Source organism: Seriola lalandi, unplaced genomic scaffold (assembly GCF_002814215.2).
Source record: "Seriola lalandi dorsalis isolate HSWRI2012SDOR001 ecotype SW California unplaced genomic scaffold, Sedor1 jcf7180002054104, whole genome shotgun sequence".
Taxonomy (NCBI): Eukaryota; Metazoa; Chordata; class Actinopteri; order Carangiformes; family Carangidae; genus Seriola; species Seriola lalandi.
In genome coordinates, this window is record NW_019524657.1 from 33,696 (window position 1) to 56,688 (window position 22,993).

At 40.5% G+C, this 22,993-nt stretch overlaps 1 protein-coding gene across 1 annotated transcript; it reads left to right on the plus strand.

Annotated features, from left to right (window-relative positions):
* Positions 1-136: 136 nt before the first annotated feature.
* cryl1 (crystallin, lambda 1) lies at positions 137-22,939 on the plus strand. Its single transcript, XM_023403278.2, has 9 exons — positions 137-280; positions 1,332-1,439; positions 2,653-2,779; positions 5,767-5,928; positions 6,830-6,925; positions 7,202-7,300; positions 17,845-17,953; positions 21,921-22,027; positions 22,719-22,939. The coding sequence occupies exons 1-9, from the start codon at positions 240-242 to the stop codon at positions 22,821-22,823; spliced, it is 954 nt and encodes a 317-aa protein (XP_023259046.1). The 5' UTR covers positions 137-239; the 3' UTR covers positions 22,824-22,939.
* Positions 22,940-22,993: the final 54 nt, after the last annotated feature.

A 22,993-nucleotide genomic window follows, 5' to 3' on the forward strand; every position in this document is an offset into this window, starting at 1 on the left:
AAGTATAACTTATTCACTTATTCGGAAAAAAAAGGGCAACTAAGTATTGGTGGATGTGTGGCCTGTGCCTTGTTTTCAGCAAGGAAAATAACACTTTATCGCACTCCGATCGCACTCGCTTTGTTTGGACCCTCTAACTTACCGTACCGGGAAATCTAGCGTGACCCAGTGGGGCGGTGCTACAGTTTTGATAGAAACACCGCAACATTATCCCGAACTGAGACCATAATATCTGCAAAATGAGCTCATCTGACATGAAGATCATCACTGTAATAGGCAGGTGAGTAAGGAAATATTGTTATGAAGTCATTTTAATTTTTGCTCCCATGCTTTATGTTAGTTGTGGAAAGTCTTCGAGGAGCTGTCATAAAAGTTACTCAAATTACTTTTGCATTTTGGTTTGGTTTGTTAATAGTTCTGCATATACTTTTAGTTTAGTCCTTGCATTGTATGATTTCATGCTGTACTAACGTGAGTTTTCTTGGCAAGCCCCTTGTACTTTATATTGATACCTTGCAGATATCCTCTCACTGATTAGCTATTAGAAGAATGGCTGTTACACTCAGTTGTCATTTTATTAGGAACATCTAGCTAAAACTAATGCAGCCTAATACAATGTCTCAATGTTCAGTTTTCCTTGAGACCAAAGTTGATTCAACTTTATGATGATTTTGGAGGATGTATTCTGTTGTGCTGTTGGACTGCATTGCTTTATGTTGACAGATGTTCTTATTATTTTGTCCACCTCACTCAGATCAATGAGGATAGGCTAAATAACAGACACACTAACTTGTATTTAATGCAATGCAGTTCAACAGCACCACAAAAGTAGTTGGGTGTACCTAATAAAACTGCCAACTGAGTGTATATAGGAAAGCCTCAACCGACTTCATGAAGGAGACTCGCAGTTGTTTTGTGTCTTCATCAACAGAGCTTATGTGTAGGCTTACATTTTAACCTGCTTTCTGTACCCTGTTCATTATTTCTACACACTCAGCTAAACTTTGCAGTCCTCTGAAGTGACCTCTCGTAAACCTGAAAAGTAAATATTAAACGTCACCGACAGATCGTTCAATCCTCTTTTCATAAGTTTTATTAACATGCAAAATTCTCCATTATATGCAGGACAGAGATGATCAGATGATAACACTGATATTGAATTTCCACTGCGGGATTACGCTTAGAAAAATCTGTGCATGCAAAAACCTGTAATGGGTTGAAAACATGACAAGAGGGCAGGAAAAAGAAGAATACTGGGATCAGCAGGTTTTGAGCAGTGAGTACTGTGAAAAGTTAATGTCTCTGTGTGTGATTTTGTGCTTCTGTTTCAGTGGGCTGATAGGCCGCTCCTGGGCTATGGTGTTTGCCAGTGGAGGCTACAGTGTGAAGATCTATGACAACCAACCTGGACAGGCTGCTAAGGCCATGGCAGAGATCAGGTCAGCCCTGCTACACAGCACTGCAGTCTTTGTCCAGCATAAATCTGTTGTGTAGTGTTAATTAATGTGATATCCAGTCCAGTTAAAGACATACTGTCATCTTTTCTCTTGATGCCGCGGAGCCTGTTAAACCCAAATTTAACTAACTTGTGCTTTCTTCTTCTGAATTAAACGAGTTCATGCTCTAACAGGTCAAGCAGTGATTCATGTTTTACTTTTATTTTCTTTCAATTTGAAAATAATATAAGTTTAATCAGGTGTACCTTCTATACACCTGATTAAACTTATATGAAGGGAGCATTAACGTGTAAATTAGCTTTAATGCACTAATGACTCACAAGGGCCCTGTCTAAAAATCTAACCTGTTCTCCTTTCCAGCACTTACAGGGAAGACACATGCTCATTACATGATTAATGGCTTCCTCGTACTGTAGGAAAACATGAACAAACATGTTCAGGCTCAAAAACAGTCTCACAGCCCAGTCATCGCCGGTTAAACATTACTGTGGAATGACAAAGGACTTTTTGTGACAGAACTGCTGTCTTACTTAAAAAGAAGCAAACTCATTAAAAGACTTTTATTCCTTGAATTTGTTCAACAAACTTAAACTCTACACCAGGATCTCACTAATTTTACTTTTATTTATCATGTAAATATCCAATGCTGCTTCTACTCTACTGTTCAGCCTCCAGCAGAGTCAGTTGACCATGTGGACAGTAGAGGGTGACATTGTACTAGACTTTCCACCTCCTTTTCTGAATCGCATGTGTCTGCTGTAGAGGAGGCTGCAGTTTCAGGACCACTGTCCTGGGTCCCCTAGTTTTTCATGACACTGTCACCCACTAAGTTGTGATTTGTTTTATGCATTTGCAGAGAACAACACTAATTCCACCATAACCATACCATAAAATAGGGTCCTGGTCCTGAAACTGCAGCCTCCTCTGCTGCAAGAATATAATATTAGCTTAACTATGAGGACTCTCCCTAATCCAACATCCTGTTTTTATAATAAATGTAAATTACTGAGGGTCCCATTATTTTGATAATTAAATTCAGGATGTGGCCGTCTCGTCTTATCCAATATCTGCAATCATTCCTCAGGCATTAAAACAGCCCTGTCATGTGTGAGACAAAGCTCTTGTGTTTCATATTAAGTCTTTGGAGAAAGTGTGTGGATTCGCGTTAACTACCTCTGTCACTCATTTGGCTCAGGAAGCAGCTCGAGGAGCTGGAGGAAGCCCGCATGCTCAGAGGAGAGCTGACTGCCACACAGCAGCTCGCTCTGCTCAGCAGTTACGATGACCTGGCTCAGGCACTGGAGGGAGCCTTCTTTGTCCAGGTAACACACCGCACCACTCTCAGCACAGCACATGCCGTACTGTCTGATTGTCTCTGATACTAAAATCAAAGGCAACTGCAGATAAATTGGTCTCTGTTTTGTTGTTTTTTATCATTTGATTGTTTATATATCACACCCTTGATATGTTTTTTCCAGATGTGGTCAGAGTTTGATGAAACCGGGGGACATTGTGTCTCTAGCCACTGCAATGTGGCATTTTCACATTTATACAGTGTGTGATTCATAGAAAAACACTACTGACTAATTTCTTCATTCATCCATGCATCATATGCATTAAGTCACCCAGTAAAGTTACATTAGCGTAATCCCAGTGCAATATGCTGGCATGGCATTTTCAAATTTACACTGATCATCCTCAAGGGGGCGCAACATCACTGGGTCATTTGTGTCACATATTGTGTGACACCTCAGGCACCTCTGTTCAAATTTTGAATAAAGCTAAACGAACAACAGGAATTTTTTTGAAGTGACACTCACTGGCTCAGAAGTGCTTACTCCCTCACTTTGTCTGCTTTCAGTAGTAATCACTCACTATTTAAATAAAAGTAAAATATTTAAGGCTATATTGCCTCCTAATACTTATCATGGGTCATAAGCAAGAAATACAGTTTTAAAGTGAAGAATTCATCAATGTGGATTCAGAGCTGTGGATTTTTATGCACTAGATTTAAAGGTACACTCAGATTTATATCTACTATAAAGTCCTGCATGTTTATGATACAAAGCAACTGTTTCCTAGAGTCATAATGATTTTTTTTTTTTTTTTTTTAAGTATATTTTTTGGGCTTTTTATGCCTTTATTTGATAGTATAGTGGAGAGAGACAGCAATCGGGGAGGCAGAGAGAGGGGGAATGACATGCAGCGAAGGGCCGTCCGATGCGGGATTCGAACCGGGGCCAACTGCAGCGAGGACTGTAGCCTCTACACATGGGGCGCCTGCTTAGACCACTACGCCACACGACGCCCCGTCATAATGATTTTTAACTGCAGGCTGAACATTTAATCGAAATATAATTAAAATCACAAGTGACAAAGGTAAAATGTGTCACAACAGACCATAAATGAAGCGTGGTGGTGCTACAGGGACGCCTCGGCCTCTAAATCATATTCTCCACATGTAAAGGAACATGCTTGTTTGGTACAAGGCCTGAAAAAAATCACATCATCATCATTTTTATATTTTTTTGGAGAAAATTAAATGCAAAACTGACTATTCACTCTGAAATCATGACTCATATTGTAATTGCAATATCTGCCAAAAAAAAATCCCTTATAAAGCAATAAATCACAGTATTTAAACACATTTTTCTCAGGCTGATGAGTGTAATGTAACCATGCTTTCTAAAACCATGTTGTTCATCACAGATTCACCTTTGACCCAGTCACTTAAAAAAATCAGGATATCAGAGCTTTGTGGAGATTAGTTCTTCAAGCTGTCTGTTATATACACTAACTAACAAAAGCTTCTTTTGGCAAAGGGCTCAGGAGGAAGTCAGGTGCTGCCCTGCTGCTGAAATCATTACGTGACATTTTAACACCAAATCTCTCGTCACGTCTTCGTCACGCTAAGAACACAAACACAAACACAAAAACAATGCACACTCCTGACGCAGTCATGCACATCAGACACAAAGTTAACTTCCTGTCGGACTCATGCTGACTCTGCTAAAGCAGACAATCGTGCTCTTCATCTCGGACCTGAAATAAATCAATATCCTGTACTGAGTCCCGTCCAACGAGGAACAACACATGATTTATTAGACACAGGGAACAATTAGGTATTGATCAGGTGTTTCCTAGAGGAAGTGCAGGACTAATTATAGAACACATCAGAAACTTGTCAAGTGAGTCACTTTAATCCGCTCTGGCCTGCACGCTGCATTTTCTCATACTTTCACATTTTAGCATTCATGAAAGTTGTACAGATTATAGACTTTATGAATGAGTTTCATGTATGTTCATATAAGAACTGAAGTCACCCTTTTCTGATGTAGTGGAGAATCACATTACCATGCACGCTTCCTTCAGGTATGCCACTCAGCCAGTTATTGTAGTTCAGATGAGTGCTAGTCGAAGAGCACGTAAAGTCTCCTCTACTGCTTCAGACAGCCACTCTTTTCCAGCGCTCTGTCAGGGCAGACACACAGGATGAAATACAGCTCAGGGTTTTAAAAACTCCAACTGGTTGTATCCAGTTTTAAAACATGTGAACTGTGAAGCCTCAGGCAGCAGTTAAACGCTTACTTAACTTTTTCTGTAATGTCTTGTTCAAGAGCGTTTGACAGGAAAGGATCGGTTCAACAGAAATGACAGAAAACACATATTTTCCTTCTCACCTTGAGCAGTGCTTACGTGAACAGATAGTTTGGGTGTTTTGGGATAGACTTCTCTGGAGATCTGGTGTCGTTCGATCAATTGTTGGGAAGACGTACTATCGGCAGAGGGTGCTTTATAGAGACTAAATAAAAGCCGCACTGGTTGTATCCAGAGCTCATTCTCAGTAGTTTGTAGATTGACACTTACAAAGAAACAAAAAGTGTGAATTCATTGTTGCGACTAATGACTCAATCATTTGTTTTGCTGTAATGAGGTTGGTGTGAAGTGTACAAAGTGTACAGAGGATCGGTTCACCCAATATTATGGGAAAACAAAAAGATAATTTTGATTTTATCTCACAAATCAAGGGCAACGCAGCAGTTAGACCAAGAAACAAAAAAGTTTTCATCTTCACTGTGATGCCTCGTTGATTTATTGATTTTGAGTCCCCATGATTTACACTGGAAGTACTTTTATATAGTGTAAAATGTTTATAATAATTAAGACAGTTGTTTTTGTATTCAAGAGAAAGTTTGAAAAATAGCAATAGCGCATTTCTCTTAATGACTTCACAACCCCCTCGCGTGTGCGTGGGTGTGTAGTGTATCTGTATGTGTGTACACTTTCACCTGTATGCCTTTTTTTCCAGGAATGTGTGTTCGAGCAGCTTGAGGTCAAGCAGAGCGTCTTCCAGGATATAGAGTGTGTTGTGGGAAAGGACGTCATCCTGAGCAGCTCCACCTCCTGCCTGGTGCCGAGCAACGTCTTCTCCAAGGTCCAGAACAGGAGCCGCTGCCTCGTCTCCCACCCGGTTAGTGCCACCACGGTCCTGGCTCCAGCAGGTTGTGCAAAGCCTAGTGAGCCACAAACTGGGGATATATATTGTTTTTACAGTATGATGCGCCTCCAAAATCATTTCTATCTACCGTCTAAATTATTTCCTGTCACTTCCAGTAGCTGAACAGAGGGAAAGGGTTGCGCCAACAGTCCCTCTAATCGGCGACCATGACCTTAAGCATTTCCATCACTGACTCACCTCGTCAGCTATTTTATTGCAAATCTACAAAGAGGCAATCTTTATCACTGTCCCCGTTGTTTCTGAAATATTTATATCGTGTGGTTTTTGAATTTTACTTTGGAAAGTTGCAAAAAGTTGCAGACCTTTATCTGCTGACCCTGAAAATGAACTACTGAGTGTCATCAACATTTTAGATATATAGAAGATGTCAGTTGTCGATCTCAAAAGGTGACCTTCAAACTCTTTTCTGATATTTTTTATAAACTTTCTGGCGCTCAGTGCGTTAACGGACAATAATGAATGACCCGCCCATTAATAAAGGTCAAAACAACAGGTGTAGTTACGAGTCACCACTAAGATTAAAAACGGGATTAGTTGGGAACCGTTCTGTACTTTTCCATCAGCACTTGGGTTGTTGATGAGTAATGATGAGTAATGAGAAGGTGGTGGTGTGGGATAGTGTGGTGTACTGTCGATGGTAAACTCTACATCCATTCTGTTAATAGACATCATGAATACTATATAAAGAACATGCTCCTGTTGACGCCTCACTGTCAGTCACTATGGATAAAAGATAGCAAAAAGACAACAGACACTGCAGAGGCAGTGAAGAGACAGACAGGGACAGCAAGAACTGTGATATTGGTAAACGCTTGAGTACCCACTGATGTGTGATTGTCCTGTGCTCCCCCAGGTGAATCCACCCTACTATGTCAAACTGGTGGAGCTGGTGCCTCACCCAGAGACAGCAGCGCATGTTATGGACGCCACCCATACTGTAATGACCAAGGTAAAGTTAGCAGATTACACAATCGCAGGCTGTCAAGTACTGGTATGTCACAATATGCAGAGACAGTGGCATCAGGTAAATAAGGACGCAGAACTATAAAGACCTGTAATGATATTAAAATAATCCTAATCCTATATTTAATGTTGGTAAGAATCTTTTACCTTAACTAATAACTAATGTGCAGGATGAATAATTATAACGTGGCAGAATCACACGCGTTGTCTTTTAGGAGCTGTTGCCTGTTGCTCTTGACGTGACTGATTTTTCTTGACTCAGGTCGGACAAGCTCCCGTCCGCCTGAAGAGAGAGATCGATGGCTTTGCCCTCAACAGAGTCCAGGCGGCCATTATCGCAGAGTCCTGGAGGCTGGTCCAGGTCAGTGTCTGCTTTTGTTCTATGTCCTCTTTGTATCTAGTTTTTTTTGTGTTTGTGTATTTAAACATTGTATGTATTCTTATATGACATGACATCAACACCACATCAGGGTTGATTAAGGTCTGGATTATTATAGATGCACAGCCCAAATATATATATTTGGTCATCATTTAGTTTGGGCCAGAATCTGATTGTCGGGGTTAGATCCTGATGACGGTCCTACGGCCGCACACACACACACACGTTTGTTTTCATTTCTGGACAAGAGCTCCTCAGTCTCAGTGAGGCTTTGTGTAACTGAGTGGAGCTGCTAATGGTTTTGTAACAGAGGCAGAAGAGAGGAAGCCCCCTGTCAGTTCGCCTCTGCTATAATCTCTGTCTCCTGAGAGTAAATGAGCTTTAGCCTCTGCTGACAGGCGCCATTACCTGATCACTCATGGGAGAAATGGTCAGGACGGTGAGTGTGATGACAATTGTTACCTGAGCTGACCTCACATGAGGACTTTCATTTCATTGTGACTCACAGACTCAAACGTCTGTTGCCACGAAGCACCGAATGTCAAAAATCAACAAAATTATAGAATCATGCAAACACATGAATACTGCAGGAAAATATGAAAATCTCACAAATTTCCGCTTCATTCTTCTATAATGTAAATGTGCAAAGAGTCAAAATTAGTTGTTTAGTTAATGTAAAGAACATTAATCAGCAGCTATTTAGATAATAGATTAGTCATCCCAGCAATTTTGCAGGAACAAGCATCTCAAATGTGAGGTTTCACGACTTTTCTTTCTCATATATGATGGTAAATAAAATGGGTTTTGGACAAATTAAACAATCTGAAGACGTCACTTCTGCCTCTGTGAAGTTGTGATGGCTGTTTTTTTTACATTTAACTATTAAACTGATCTTGATGTGTACATTTGTAGACAACCTTTCCTTTTCTTTTAATGACAAATCAAAAATAACTTCAGATCAAAAGTTTTAACGTGAATTTATAATACCTAAATAAAACCTAAATAATCACCAATAATGTGAATACCTGCAGTCAGTTTTTCAGAGCAGATGTTAATGGTTGATATCTGAATCAGGAATAAATCTCTTCAAACGCTCCGTTGGTTATTTCTGCCAAACAAAACTCTTTTGTCTCGACTGTTGACTAGATTACAAGAAAATTAAAGCTGTAATGAATTAGCTCTGCTCTCTGCGGGGATGAATTACAACTGTGTGTTACAGCAAATCCCATCTGTCATTCCACAGGCCGTAATAATCCTAACGAAGGACTTAGATCAGTGTCTCTCTCTCTTTACCTCTTTGTTCCATCTCTTTTCTCTGCGCAGTGTAACAAAGAGCAGCTCATCCACAGCTCAGTCAGCACATTGTGTCCTCGTCACTGACATTACTGTACTTCTAAGTTACAGTGTGTAACTGTATCAGAGGGAGTGACTGTGACCTCTCTCTCTCTCTCTCTCACACACACACACACACACACACACACACATGAAGTAAATCAACCACAGGTAGCAACAAAACTACTTGACACTTTAAAAGAACAAAATAAAGACTTTTGAAACTGAGTTATTCAGAATGAGAGGGTGGCACAACAGTGGAGAAGGTTGGTCCAGTGACTCACCAAAGCAGAGTCGTGTCAGATAGTGTTTGTCTTGCAGGTATTTGCAGCTCCAGTCAGAGTTGGACGTTTGAAATTGTGTCTATAAGTGAATAAAACATAGTACCATTACACCCTTTTATATAAATCTATAATTAACCAGGAAAGGCCCCTGCTGAGATGCAACACAGACTTAAAAATCAATTATAAAGAGAATAGTCAAACTTTACAAAGCACATAAGGATGAAATAAAAATGATCAACAGCAATGGATGTGACATAACAAATAATATAAAAACAGATTTCATTTTTTAAAAAGCAAATACAAAAAAATACACGTGCTGTATTTGGATGAGGCATTTTCATTAATTACTCACATAGCAATTAATATGTACCTTTTTATTTATGTAAATAAACTGGCGCGGGACTGTAACTCAGAGCTATTTGCAGCTGAGAAAACATCTGTAAAAAAAAAAAATACAGATGTGCACATTTAAAAAAGGTGGAAAACCACATTTTGCTGTCAAATTATGGGACATGACAAAGGTCCAGTAACTTCTTGGCTTAGACGCACCAGAAATCGACTTGAAGGGACTCGTGACTTTACGCCCAAAGGATTCGTTACGACTCTCCAAAGTGCTAATGGAGCATGAATGCATGACGGGTGTCTCCTGCTACACACCAAGAGTCGGGTCCATCATGTGCATTTAAGCCTGCATGGAAAATTTTTCATTAACTGGCACCATGATGATGATGATGATGATGATGATGTAGATGGACATGACTGCGCTTGTTTCTTTTGCTTGTGCCTTTTCACAGTTAATTTCTCCTCAGACTATCCCTCATTTTTCCAGTTATTTAAACAGTAAGAAACAATCACCTGTGCAAGTTTGCGACACTCCTGATAAGGTGTGTACTAACGGCTTAATTTGCTTCCTTCGGATTTTAAAATACCACTTTATACGTACTCAACAAAACCAGTTGATGTTCCTATAAGTGTGGTGTGTTTTACAGTATGGGTATTACTGCAAGTGGATTCACACAGCATTGTGCAAATAAACATTTTGCAGCCTCAATAATAAGCAACAACATGGGAAGCTTTCACCTTAGAAACCTTAAACTTTAAATAACGATGGACATGGCCCTCACGACTCGAGTCATAGGTTTCGGTTTTGAAGCTCATACTGAGCTGCTCCGCTGTCACCATTTTGGCAATGCCTGACTGCGCTAACTCCCAGCTAATCCAAAAATGTGCAAAGTTTGCCAAGCATGTGAGAAAGTGATGTGTCCACACCTGCAATTATCCAAAACCGTTTTCTTGCGCCAGGCAACCAGGCAACAAGTTTATCTCTTGCTGTAAAGTAAAGTAGGGGATTTTAACATGGGAGTCTAAGGGGACTGACTCACTTTTAGAGCCAGCCTCAAGTGGCCATTTGAGGAACTGCAGTTTTTGTCACTTTATGTTGGTTTCATTTCTCAGCTGCGCAGGTTGCAGCTTGGATACTGCAAAGGGTTAAAGAAATGAGGGGGAAAAAGGATAAAGAGCAAGCTATAAGATGCAAAATCACATTATATTATTAATATAATCTCCCTCATTTATTCTATCAAATCAGCTAAGGTCTGAATTTACAGGTTGAGTGTTCTCAGCCCACTCGGTCCAAATCCAGAAAATGTCCTTTTCTTTGGACTTTTCCTCCTTTTAAAAGGAGCTATTTGTAAGTTTTGCTATTGCTGCATAGCTAATGTTAGCATTAACAGGTGTTTACGTACCAGTCTAGAAGAAACATTGCAAGTTTAGCATCAAACTTCATTCCTTTCTTCACTAGCAGCTGTCTGCTGCAGTGGAAAACAGCATCGATGTTAACTCTTGTCTCTATTACTTATTTTCTTCAACTGAAGTTAGCACGCTAACCAGCTAGCCCCAGCCCGTCTCGTCACTTTCCGATAGCTACTCGCTGCAGCCTCCAATCTGCCCTGAAGACGTAGCGCTGCTCAGAAGAAGAGGACATATTATAACCTCTTGTACTATAAAGACAATGATGGCCGAAGCTCTTGCGAAGCGACAATCATCATCACCAGCTCCTGGCAAAACACCACGTTCGGCGGGAGAGAAAATTTGCAAACAGCCCCTTTAAAGCCGAGTTATGATGAAGACACTCTGTGATATCATAGACATTTAAATTTAAAAGTAAGTTTTCATAATCATTTTTTGTAATAATTGAACTTGAAAATAACAAAGGTGTATCTGTTTCAGTGGGATCTATCAGATCAGCTACTGATTGTCTAATGTCTTTACATTTTCTGTTGTAAAATCAAATTGTGGAAGCAGCACAGCCATGACATGACAAGTGAGTTCTTTTCATCTGACATGTTGACATATTTTAAACCAAAGATGCTGATGATTTGAGTGTTGTCGACTAGAGGAATGTACACAAACTGTCAGAACAGGCTGGTCCACTGGATTAGCTCGGTTACTGCATCCTCAGCGTGACCTTTGCACCTCTATGGGTGGTGCGTTCTCTCAGTGTTTCTAAGGTCAAGGTTTCATCCAGTGAAAATCAAATTAACAAAGTTGAAAATGACACACAGGCCTCAGTAGGTTGGTGCAGTAGCGTGATGAATATATGTCATACTTGACATTCATATGTGCAGCTGGGGAGGGAAACCAGACTGAAAATTTGTCTCTCGCTTCGTCCGTGTCAGGGTTAATTTACAGTTACAGTAGTTACAGTTATAGTATTTACACCTGACATCAGTCAGTCGGCTGCTGGAGGAATGTTCTCAGGCTTCTTCTTTTACAACATAGACAAGAAACGCTTAATTGAACTAAGTACAATCCGGTAGAGTAACACTCGCAATAAATTATACCTTGGAGAAACTTAATTAGTTCCATATTTGTTCAGACTGTTAATGTTAATGACGTGTTGAGTGTGTGGTAATTTATAGCTGAAATGGCTCCATGTCAATGTGTTTTATCAAGACTGAAGTATCTTGAGAGTTTTGAACAAGGATAAAAAATGTGCTTCAGGCACTTTCAGGCAGCGAGGACAGGAGACTTGTTTAAAGCTTTCATTTTGTCGGGTATGAATGAATGAATGAACTGTTTTTTTTTTAATGTTTAACCTGTCTTTAAAGACGGAGAAATCTTTCTGTAATTACTACTTCTTCCGTCATTGTCACTGTTAGCATGTTAGCATGTTAGCTCAAAGCAGAGTACACTCTCACAGAGCCACTAACATGGCTGCAGACTCTGGTTAAAGCTGTGTTGTGGTGGGTGGTGGTGCTGTGTGGATTTGGCCTATACAAGCTTATATGTTGTTTATCCTATTTTGTTATTTAAATGCAGGTGTAATTGCTGTCAAGTGACAGACTTTTCCTGACCTTGTTGGTTGCATTATTTTAAATACTCACATGTAGAGAGCAACGGGCATTATGGGAAGAAAACATCGTGGGCTTGTCACAGTTTGGAATTTGTTCTGCCTCTCCTCGAGCGACTCTGGATTCTTGTGTTTGAAGAGGAACCTCTTGGTTCACTGATGAGCCGAGTGGGCCTGCAGTCAGGTGAAAGCACTTGTTAGTTCAGGCAAAGGCGAAACACAAGGAAACGACAACAGCAGTAACATGTCACTGGCTTTCTGAGTATTAAAGTGCACTCCAAGGAAATGAAGCTGATACAGTATGACTGTGTCCCTCTGCTGTAACATGGCATCCATGCATCCACCATGTGGTATTTGTGTCTTCACACGGGCCTGTGGAGGCTCAGACTCATATCTGCATGACATTCCATATCAGGCATGGATCACTCACGTGGGAGGCTCCAGTTAAGGTGTATTTACCCCGAGGGCACCCTTAGCTCCTAACTGACAAAATGCCACATTGCTGTTAAAGCGTCTGACTTTGCTCTGGAAGGAGCTTCACAGAGTGAAGCACCATGATCACGTCAGAAGTAGAAATAAAAACGAGGCGCTTTTACACCTCCAAGATACGCTCACTGTAATATATATGTAGAAGCAACAATAAAAACACACACGATCACAAATCAAGTTACATGATGGCATGAGTCAGCTAAGTGTCTCCTAACACACAACTTGTCAAAACAATGCGTGCAATTTGTGGTGGAACATATGTTATAAAACCAATACAAATATATATATATTGAAAACAACTTTTAATATGTTTAATTGTTATTTCTCTGGCCCAGTCGGTAAATTTAGATTTAGAATTTAGTCAGGTTCTTACTGCTAATTTTGGACTTCACTTTCATGATGGTGCCAGGTGTGCTTGCTATGGACAGCCGAATTATGCGAAACAGTTCAGTCTGCAGCACAGATTTAGACCTGTAGCAAAACAGCAGTAGACCTTTGAAACAGTAGACATTCTTGACTTGTCATAGCAATTAATGCCATAAATAACATCTTGTCACATTCAGGTATTTTGTTACGGCTCCTTTCATGCGCACCTTGGCGCCTTGACGTTGTTCACTCGTTTATGACAATCAAGTGGATGATTGATGTCAGAATGTTTGCCATGAAAAGCTCTATTGTTCATAGCACCTCCTTTACAACCACCATACATATTCTGGTGTGTGTAAGAATAACCAACTCGTTTTAGGAGAAAACTCAACAAGAAAGATTTCACTCAAAGTCTTAAAATTTAACGGCTTCATTCTCACAATCACATTAACCTGCAGAGAAATCGTTCGTAAGGACATTTACAGGCAACCTGCTCGCTCCTTATTTGTCTCAACAGAAGCAGTTCTAGTATCTGTATCTCTGTAGCTTAGTGAAGTTAAAGAAAATTCTCCTCGTTATTAAGAATTTCTCACAGTTTTTGGATGAAATTTTGAGCTCCATCTACACAATTTCTAAAAAAAAAACAATAAAAACATCAAAAGCAAAACTGTGAGACAGGAAGTTTCTCAGCCTTTATGACAGTTCCTCTTGTCAAAGCTGATCAACAGGTAAATCCTGAACATTAGTTGCTCTCAGTTGTCATCACTCAGTATGCGGGCGGGGCTGGCTCTACTTGATTCAGGTTGGCAATCTAAAGTGTTTCAGAAGAAGACAACACTGTTCATAAGATGCAGGGATTTCTATTCTAGTCTCCACTGGAGATAGAGATAAGCTGTGAAGCTTTAATTCTGCTCGAGCGAAGAGCAGGTGAACCGGATGACCCAGCTGACATGAGCTTCACCCCGCTGCCCCGCCATGTGATTTACACTGTGGATGTCAATTCCCTGAATATTCTGAACCAAATTTACACTGCAGGAAGTCTGGCGCCCAGGAGGGTTAGCAACAACTGCTGCAGACGTTATAGGGATCCAATAAAATGAACAGATAAACAATGTACGTGGGGTCATCAGGAAGCATTTATCCCGTTTCAAAATGCTATTTTTTGTAGTTTTTATGGACGACAGTATAAAACACACATGAATGCTCCAAAATTAAAGTGTTTGCTACGTAATATTTTTTTAGTTTAGGTGCAAAAAGCCAAACAGCCAGTTTCAAAGACTTCGGTTAAAGGCTGTTGTAGGTGGTAACTAAGTGCATTTACTCAGGTTCTGTGCTTAATCACAATGTTGAGGTTCTTGTACTTAACATTAGTATTTCCATGTGCTGTTACTTCATACTTACTCATACATATTGTACTTTTTACTCCACTGCAATTATTTGCTAACTTTAGTTACTAGTTAATCTGCAAATTCAGATTAATAAAACTGTACAATATGATTATATATAAATAATATAATCAGGATAGATGATAAATAAATCATGATGTGTTACCGTATAAGACAAGACTTACAGAGATTACAGGTCACATATACGCAGCAGTGGATGAAGTAATTATAACTAGCTCCACCTTTACCAGCTGCAACATTAAACTGATGCATATATTCATGCATGAGTAGTTACAATACAATAATACAATATAATATGAAACTTTTGAATACTTGAAGTTTACTGTTATTTCTACACTGTGGTATTTTTCTAGTTTACTAACATGCTGACTTCACATAAGGAAACGATGTGACTAAATCTTCCAGCGCTGGTTGTAATACAGGTGAACCAGGAATATATATTTCATTTTCAAAGGAACTTTTACCCTTTTTCATTTCCTCAACTGCAGAATGACCTTTTAGATATTTGCGTTTTTCTTATCCAAAACTGCTTCCTTGAACTACACACACACACACACACACACACACACACACACACACACACACACACACACACACACACACACACACTTTAACCTACTAGAGTCATAAGTCACTATTGGCTGTGACTTCACATTTTGAGAATCTGGGTCATTGACTTAGGGCTGCCACTATTAGACACTTCACTTAGACACTCTACATCTTACATCTTTCATGTGTGTGTGTGTGTGTGTGTGTTTGTGTGTGTGTGGTTGTGTATACACGTGCGTTGCACCTATCTTTTATCTACAATTCCTCTACGTGAAATGAACTGTGATGAGTAAATCCTCACTGCCTGAGAAGGAGATGATGGTCAAAGTGGATAACAAAAAAAAAAAATCTTTATCTGGAAAATGTGAAATTTCAATCCCCGCTACGAATACGTCGCATGTGATCATTGACCCGACACAGATGCGCTCACCAGTTGTTGGGGCATACAGAGTTGTTGAATGAGAGGGAAATTGTTACTGACTCATTCTGCAGCTTGGATTATCCTGCCAATGTGAGGATTAAAACCTGTTTTCCAGCTTTATAAAAGCAGGAGCATCACCTTCCACTGTTGAAAAAATTACTTCCAGTTTCACGATTATGTTAAATCAAAAGGGCCGTCAAAGTTTTTGTTATATGTTGTGTAATATGCAACAGAAATTGTTAGCAGCCAACAGCAGTTGTAAAAATGTATCACAGTATTTAATGGATAACTCAACGAGCCATGTATTATTTAAACCAAGAACATTGACGATGCTGCTGCATCAAAGTCCTTCAGTTAACTAAAAACTTTGCTGCAGGCTTATTGATATCGCTGTTGTTCTATCTAGTCACTCAATGGAGGGACACACTACAACTAATGATTTCTGATTGTGTTAAATGGTGTCGCATGTTGTGTCACACGCATGTTGTGTCACACGCATGTTGTGTCACACGCATGTTGTGTCACACGCCTGAGGAACTGTTATAGTTTATAACATTGTCTAATGAAGCGCAACAATGGAAAGAATTGAATAAAAACTCTTTACATACAGCACCCTATACGTAAAATGTACCTGGAACAAGTAGGTCAGGGGTCGGTATAGACTCAGATTCAGGTAACAGTTTCCTGCTGAGTTCTGCCGCAACAGCTTTTATGACGGCGGGAAATCAGGTCATTTTTAATGGAATTGCAGCAATTAGTGGAGTAACTGTGTCAGTAATTGTGAACTTTGATATGCAAATTAGCATTGTTGTCATGTTTGACTTTTGACGGAACCAAATGAGGGAAAGTTCCTGCCTTTTTCACACTAGACAGTTTGACATGTCGCAGCAGGTTTGACTTGTGAACAGTCACAGTACAAGAAATGGTCAGTTTACCTTGTGTATATTGTTGGACAGCTATAGTTCTTGTCTATTTCATTTCTTTTAACCTTGTCATATTTGTATTTTTAGACAGTGTATAAATGAATTGTCGAGGTTTACTTACGAATTAATTTTTATAGTGATGTCTATATTCCATTGTGTTGCTTCAGTTTCAGTTTGGCTCATTAAAAACACTGCTAGGACGACCAGGACTGGGACACTGTTAATGTTTTTGGTGACACCTTCGCTTTTGTCGCTACAAGTGTATTGCAGATGCTGCGTTGCATCACCAATTTTATATCCCCCAAATGAGACGAAACCCCAACAGAGCTCTGTAGCTACAAACGATGGTAACCGCCGCATGACCAGCAGGTATTCAGACCCCGCCACCAATCTTCCAGCACCACCTGTATCCATCGTGCAAATTCATTCTGCAGCAAGACAGTGAGTCCGAACGTACAAACAGGGTCATGAAGGACTACAGTATCTTCAGAGACAAGAAGAACAATGAGTCCTGCAACAGGTGGTCTGGCCTTGAGATCCTTCTTACATAACAGGGACCCTCCCTCACCCTCACCCCTCCAAACACACTCACCGAAAATGGTCCTTGAGTCAGGGCCAGCGTTTGAAAGCAGAGTGGCTGAGAAAGCAGCCCCCCCCCCAAGTGATTACAGGGGAGAAAAGACCCCACCCACCATCCCGCTTTGCTCAGATAACAGGCCCGTTGTTGGACGCGGGACCCAAACAAAGACGACCCTGTCCCTCTCCTCTTGCTTCACCCTACTCTGTATCTGTGTCCAAGCTTTGATTTCCTCTGTGGTCGGCCAACAGGTATCTCGAATCCCAAAGACACCTGAACCACTCCCTCTGTCTCGCCTTCCATCCATCTCTCTCCTCCCTGTTCTGCCCACATAATCCCGAGGACACAGAATTGGCTGATTAGGGAAACATTATATGGTGGGAGTAGTCTGATGGGATCAAAGGGAGTTTGGTTGGTCCAAAACCCTGGGGGTAAAAAAAAAAAGCCATGACTTTGTTGAACTTCATCCTCAGGTTAAATTTTGTGTTGCTCTTTTATGCAAAACAGGAGTTATGTATGTTTGATTGTTTGTTTGTTTGTTTGTTTGTTTGTTTGTTTGTTTGTTTGTTTGTTTGTTTGTTGGTAGCATCGTCAGCATCGAATCCTCCACCGAGGAACATGGGAAACACTTGATAGATGACTCAGAGTTAACCTGTCCGCTGTTTAACCTGTCCTGATAAAGAAAATATGCGGGGAGATCTAGTCATACATTTACTGAGTGACTGAAAGAATACAATCAAGCCAATGAAATGAGCTAAAGCGTCTGTTTTTAAACTCTCTCTCTCTCTCTCTCTCTCTCTCTCTCTCTCTCTCTCGGACTCTATCAGGATGGCGTTATCTCAGTCAAGGACATCGACCTGGTGATGTCAGAGGGGCTAGGAATGCGTTACGCCTTCATCGGTCCCATGGAAACGATGCACCTCAATGCACCTGAAGGTAATGTTCAGGAGGTCACCACCAAACGTGGGCATTTAGGAGGCAGAGAGGGTCGAATGAAAGACCACTTTGAGTTGAATTATGGGAATTGTAGGAACTCGTGTGGATTAAAAGTGAAGATATCTTCTCTGTAATGTTTTATTTAATCTCATGTGCCCCTCATGTGCTCATGTTTTATTTATTTATTATAAATACCTTTAAAAACCAGTTACAAATGAAGCTGAGGATGCGCGTTTTCTGATTTAATATATTTAGAAAAAGTCTTTTAGGTTTCGTAATGCCTCGTGTAAACAGGTACAATCTTGACTTTTTGTTAAAACATGTCGTATTACTTTCTCAGATGAGCGCAGTTATGCATCTCGTGCCATTATTACACAAGAATGGACAGTACTCTGCGTTAGAGCTTCACTAAGGAGCCTCCAGGCCGCCAGTTACATAAAAACTGTCAGAAAAATCCACAGTGACATGCCTCAACACAACGCACATGTACTGTACCATACTGTGGCGCTCCTGTGTGTGTGTGTGTGTGTGTGTCGGCGAGAGAGTCCGAGAGTGAAACCTCGGGGAGATGGAGAATATCAAAGGGGAGTGTGAAACCCAGAGCGCGGCCCCGACTGTGTACACACACACACACACACACACACACACACACAGTGAAAAAAAGGTCGCTGTGGCCGAACAAAGCGGCCTTTTGATGGGTAGCGATGAATGCACTCCCTCACACCAGTAATCCAAAACTCACAGAGCCCACATCGCAGCCTTCAAAAGCAGGTGCCAACTCTACCTGTAGTTACAGTGCCGAAGCTCTGCTCAGGAAAACAGTAGTATGATCATGTTCTCAGAAGATTGCTAAGACCGACTTCTGTAGTGAGTTCCCGTCCTTAAATCTTTCCAATCAGATACTGGAGCACTCAGGCTCTCTGTCTCCGTGTCTCTTTTTCTACTCTGCCTGAATGACTTGGCTTTTTTAAACTATGCACCTGTACCTGAGAGCATTTTCCTTTTAAAGGAAAAATCCACTGAAAACTCCACCGCCTGTTGTCTTGAAGGAGGGGGGGCTCTGAAATGTCTGTAGCTTGCCCCTTCGTGCAATCAGCAGCTACAATGGATTCAAATAGAAATTCAGTTTGATGGCAAATATAAAAGAAAGCATCAAAGTGCCACTTCTCCACTTTCTAGCTGTTTTCTCAGTTCAGTCCAAACACTTTTCATCGGCTCGGTCAGCTCATTATATTTGTCAGTTGCCTCCAGTTGTTGGTGGACAACAGAGAAATTTGGATTATGGACATTGTCTTTGCTCAAACAGGAGCCGTGCCTCGATTCAGGGGCCACATCCTTCAGACGCTGCATTTAAAGACCGTTTTGGCCCGAGAAATGCAATCCTTCATTTCCCAGTCAACGAAGGATCTGACGGGTGGATCCTTTTTTATTAAAACAACAGCCGAGGATCAATAGGAAATCCTCCGTAGACCAGACCGCCTCGTTTCGGTTCAGCCTTTTGCGGTCTCTTCGGTCTTTGGCGGCCACACACGGTGAATTGGGACACAGCAAGGCTAACGTTTGGAAACCATTGTAACTACTGGTAACTCCAAGCTGCTGCCCTTGACAAATAAGCCACCTGTCAAGGCTACATGCTACAGTCAAAACAAAGGTGAACTGTTTCTCTAAAAGCCAAACAGTTCACCAACATAACATGAGAAACAGCAAAGTGAGTGAGGTGCTTGTTTTGGTCCTGACTGAACAGTAAAATTAATTACCGTGTTTTCAGTTTTAACCTGTCAGACCTGAAATCTGTAACTTCCCACTTTTTCTCTGCAAAGCTTTGACTGCAGCGTTTACCGCAGCCATATAATATTATATTATAACACTGCTGGACTCTGATACATGGAATAGAAACATTAAGAAAAACTTGCAGTGGCAGCAAAAGAGGAATTGCGTGGCAAAAAAACAAAACAAACAGATGCCTTGAAATGAGACGTGTATCTTCCTCCCACACAGTCTGTTTGGTTGAAGGTAGATGGTACTTATCACACTGCTGTGTCATATATACGTCATGTGTCCCGCTAAACGCACTGAAACAGTATAAATGTCGAGTGTTGTAGCAACATTATTGTCACATATTCGGTCTGAATAACTACAGTAAAAGAAAAGTTTGCTGGATTGAACAATGCACGAGTGTCACACTTTTAAATCTTTGGTGTGAAACTTCATTTCAGGGTGACAAAACTATTTTCAATGGGCACCTTCTGACCTGTGTTAATTAAAGAGCCTGTGTGAAGCGGTTCATGCTCGTCGTTCTCTTTTCTTTTTTTTTTCTTTTTTCCAGATTGCTGCACACCGGCTTTTTATTACTTCAAAGATCTTGTTCTGACCTGCTGAGTTTCTTATCACAGGAATGTCAACAAACCACACCGCTTCCCCTCTTTATGATACGATTTGTCCAATAATTAATTATAATGAGTAATTGTGTTGCATCATAGATCATTAGCTGTGTGTTTTCATCTCTCCACATCCCAATTAAGGGACACGATCACTTATTGGGTTCACGTATATTTTGTTGTGTGGCGAAGGATGTTTTTATAAAGGTGCTACATATAGCATCTTAGGAAGTAATCAGCAGCCCAGGCGGCTCCTCTTGTGACGCAGGATTTCTGGACTAACTTCTGTTCACTGCCATGACGTGACATTAAAAACGTTTTTACATTAACTGTAATTCATTTGCAGCTGAGTGAACACAAGCAGGCTCCAACAGAGTTACTATGACTTTTTTATGCCTTACTATACTATGATTTATTTATGGGGTGGCATGGTGGTACAGTGGTTAGAACTGTTGCCTCACAGTCGGAAGGTTCTTGATTCGAACCCCAGTCTTGGGGCCCTTCATTATGCAGTTTATGCCTTACTATACATGACTTTTGACATATATACTGTATGACATATACTGTATGTCCCTATATCAAGAGTGACATTACCATGTGTGTCACATATAAGAGGATATATTATTTTGACATATATACATCCTCTGGATAAATAAAGATATAATGCAGATTCATTAAAACAACCTGCTTATTGAAATTCTATATGTTTGTATATGATTTTCTTCATAATTTCTGTCTTTTATATCTACATATATAATATTAAACGATACTGACAGGCTTAGGGATGGATATATTGTATATTTATGTAAAATACATGTTTCTATTAGCTAGACATATATGTCAATGTATGATACTGTTCCAATTTCCAACAGGTTTCATATGTAATTTTTACATATATAGGCTATACTTTAACAGGTTAAATACATATATGATTTTACTTCATATGTACATGTATTTCATGTATGGAAATTCAACACATGTACATATATTACAATTCAGATCTTATATGTTAATAAACCGTATGGTTGACGCGATGTTCTGGAGGGGTGGTGGTGCTGAGACCACACCCACGCCCTTGAGCGTGAGGTTACAATTTTCACAGAAAAGGGAGTAATAGATAACCATAGGTCAAAGAGGTCTGCAGAAGAGATAACGTACATACCTTCCAAAATGTGTTGACAGCCCTGTGTGTCAAATGTTGAAACCAATTTCTGACAGGAGGTGGGTTCAAACAGCAAACTGTAAGAGAAACAGTAGAAGTTCAACAGAAGAATCTCAGGGCACTTTTCCTTTAGCCTGCAGCCCAAAAGAAGCATGATCCGGCCCTCAACTGCAAATGCACAACTTCACTCAAACTCAATAACAACTTTGAATAATAATTGTCATCGTCTGTCTGAATGCAGGGGAATCAGTGAGGACAACTTTCTTTAAATTTTGATATTTTGCCCTGATGTCGATGATTTCCTGGAGCGGAGGTTTCACTTTAAGAGCGACGTTCGGGGCTGTGAGGCGTATTGAATGTTATGATACATATGTGAACTGTTCTCATTCCTGGCCTTTGCCTCCTCTGATCAGCTGTCGTCCCACAGGTTTGGAAGACTATATGAAACGGTACGGAGTGGGCATAACGAGAGTCCTGACCTCCTTTGGGCCTGTACCAGATTTCTTCGGCGAGGGAGCCAAGAGCATCGTTAATGTAAGTGTGCTGGCGGCGAAAGAGACCACGCTGTAAACTATAACAGTATTCATTTGTCCAGGTTAATGTTTATTCAATCAACGTTTCCTCCCGTAATGAAGTGTTTGTTGATGGTATCTTTAGTTCTGCATGACTGAAAGTCAAGAGTTCCTTGTCGCCCCGGCACCATAAAGCTCTCTGGGTGGTCACGTGCTATCACAGGCTGTTAAAACGTTAGCCACAGAAGGTCATCATGTGGAGAAACCCTGAGCTGGAACAATAAATAGTTTTAAGGTGAACTAGTTTAGAGGACGAGAGCAGTCACACAAGTTTGGAGTTGTTGTTAAGCATGTCATACTCTCACATTCCCTTTTGAATATTTACTAACTGGATACTAGATTCATTCCTGAGCGTAATCAACAGAATATTATAATGTCTGCGATGTACATCTGAATATATAACCCTCATGTAATCAGGTCATCTCATTGATCCTGCTGACAAACTAATATTACCCAGTGTCCAGTTAAAAACAATCAGATTACTGTTTTCATTCAGTTTTGTGATGACTGTGGTTTATTTTTATGTATGTTATTTAATGTTATGTTATGTAATTGAAGTTCTCACTCATTGTTTTCTAATGGGGGACTGAGGAACGACGACCACCGAGCCCCTCAGCTCTCTGCTCACGTGTTTCTTTCCCCGCTGCCCACAGGAGATGGATGAGCTGATTCCCAGCGAGCAGCAGCATCTGTCGGCCAGGAGGGAGAGGAGGGACCAGCTCCTCATGGGTCTAGCTAAGCTGAAGAAGGACCACTGAGATGTGTTCAGGGCCCAGACTCAAGAAAACGAATGATTACGACTGCGACAACTGTGAACAGAAATCCTTAAAAATATGACCTTAAGCATGAAAGAAAATTAAATAATGAAGTTTTACTGAGTATTTCTCGACTGATTACTGTAGCGGTCTCTGTTCCCTCCAGCAAAACG

Bases quoted from the DNA above. Each gene is read 5' to 3' on its own strand.
- cryl1 (XM_023403278.2), top strand. From the start codon at position 240: ATGAGCTCATCTGACATGAAGATCATCACTGTAATAGGCAG. The intron at 2,780-5,766 runs GTAACACACCGC...CTTTTTTTCCAG, and splicing joins AGGGAGCCTTCTTTGTCCAG to GAATGTGTGTTCGAGCAGCT. The intron at 6,926-7,201 runs GTAAAGTTAGCA...TTCTTGACTCAG, and splicing joins CCCATACTGTAATGACCAAG to GTCGGACAAGCTCCCGTCCG.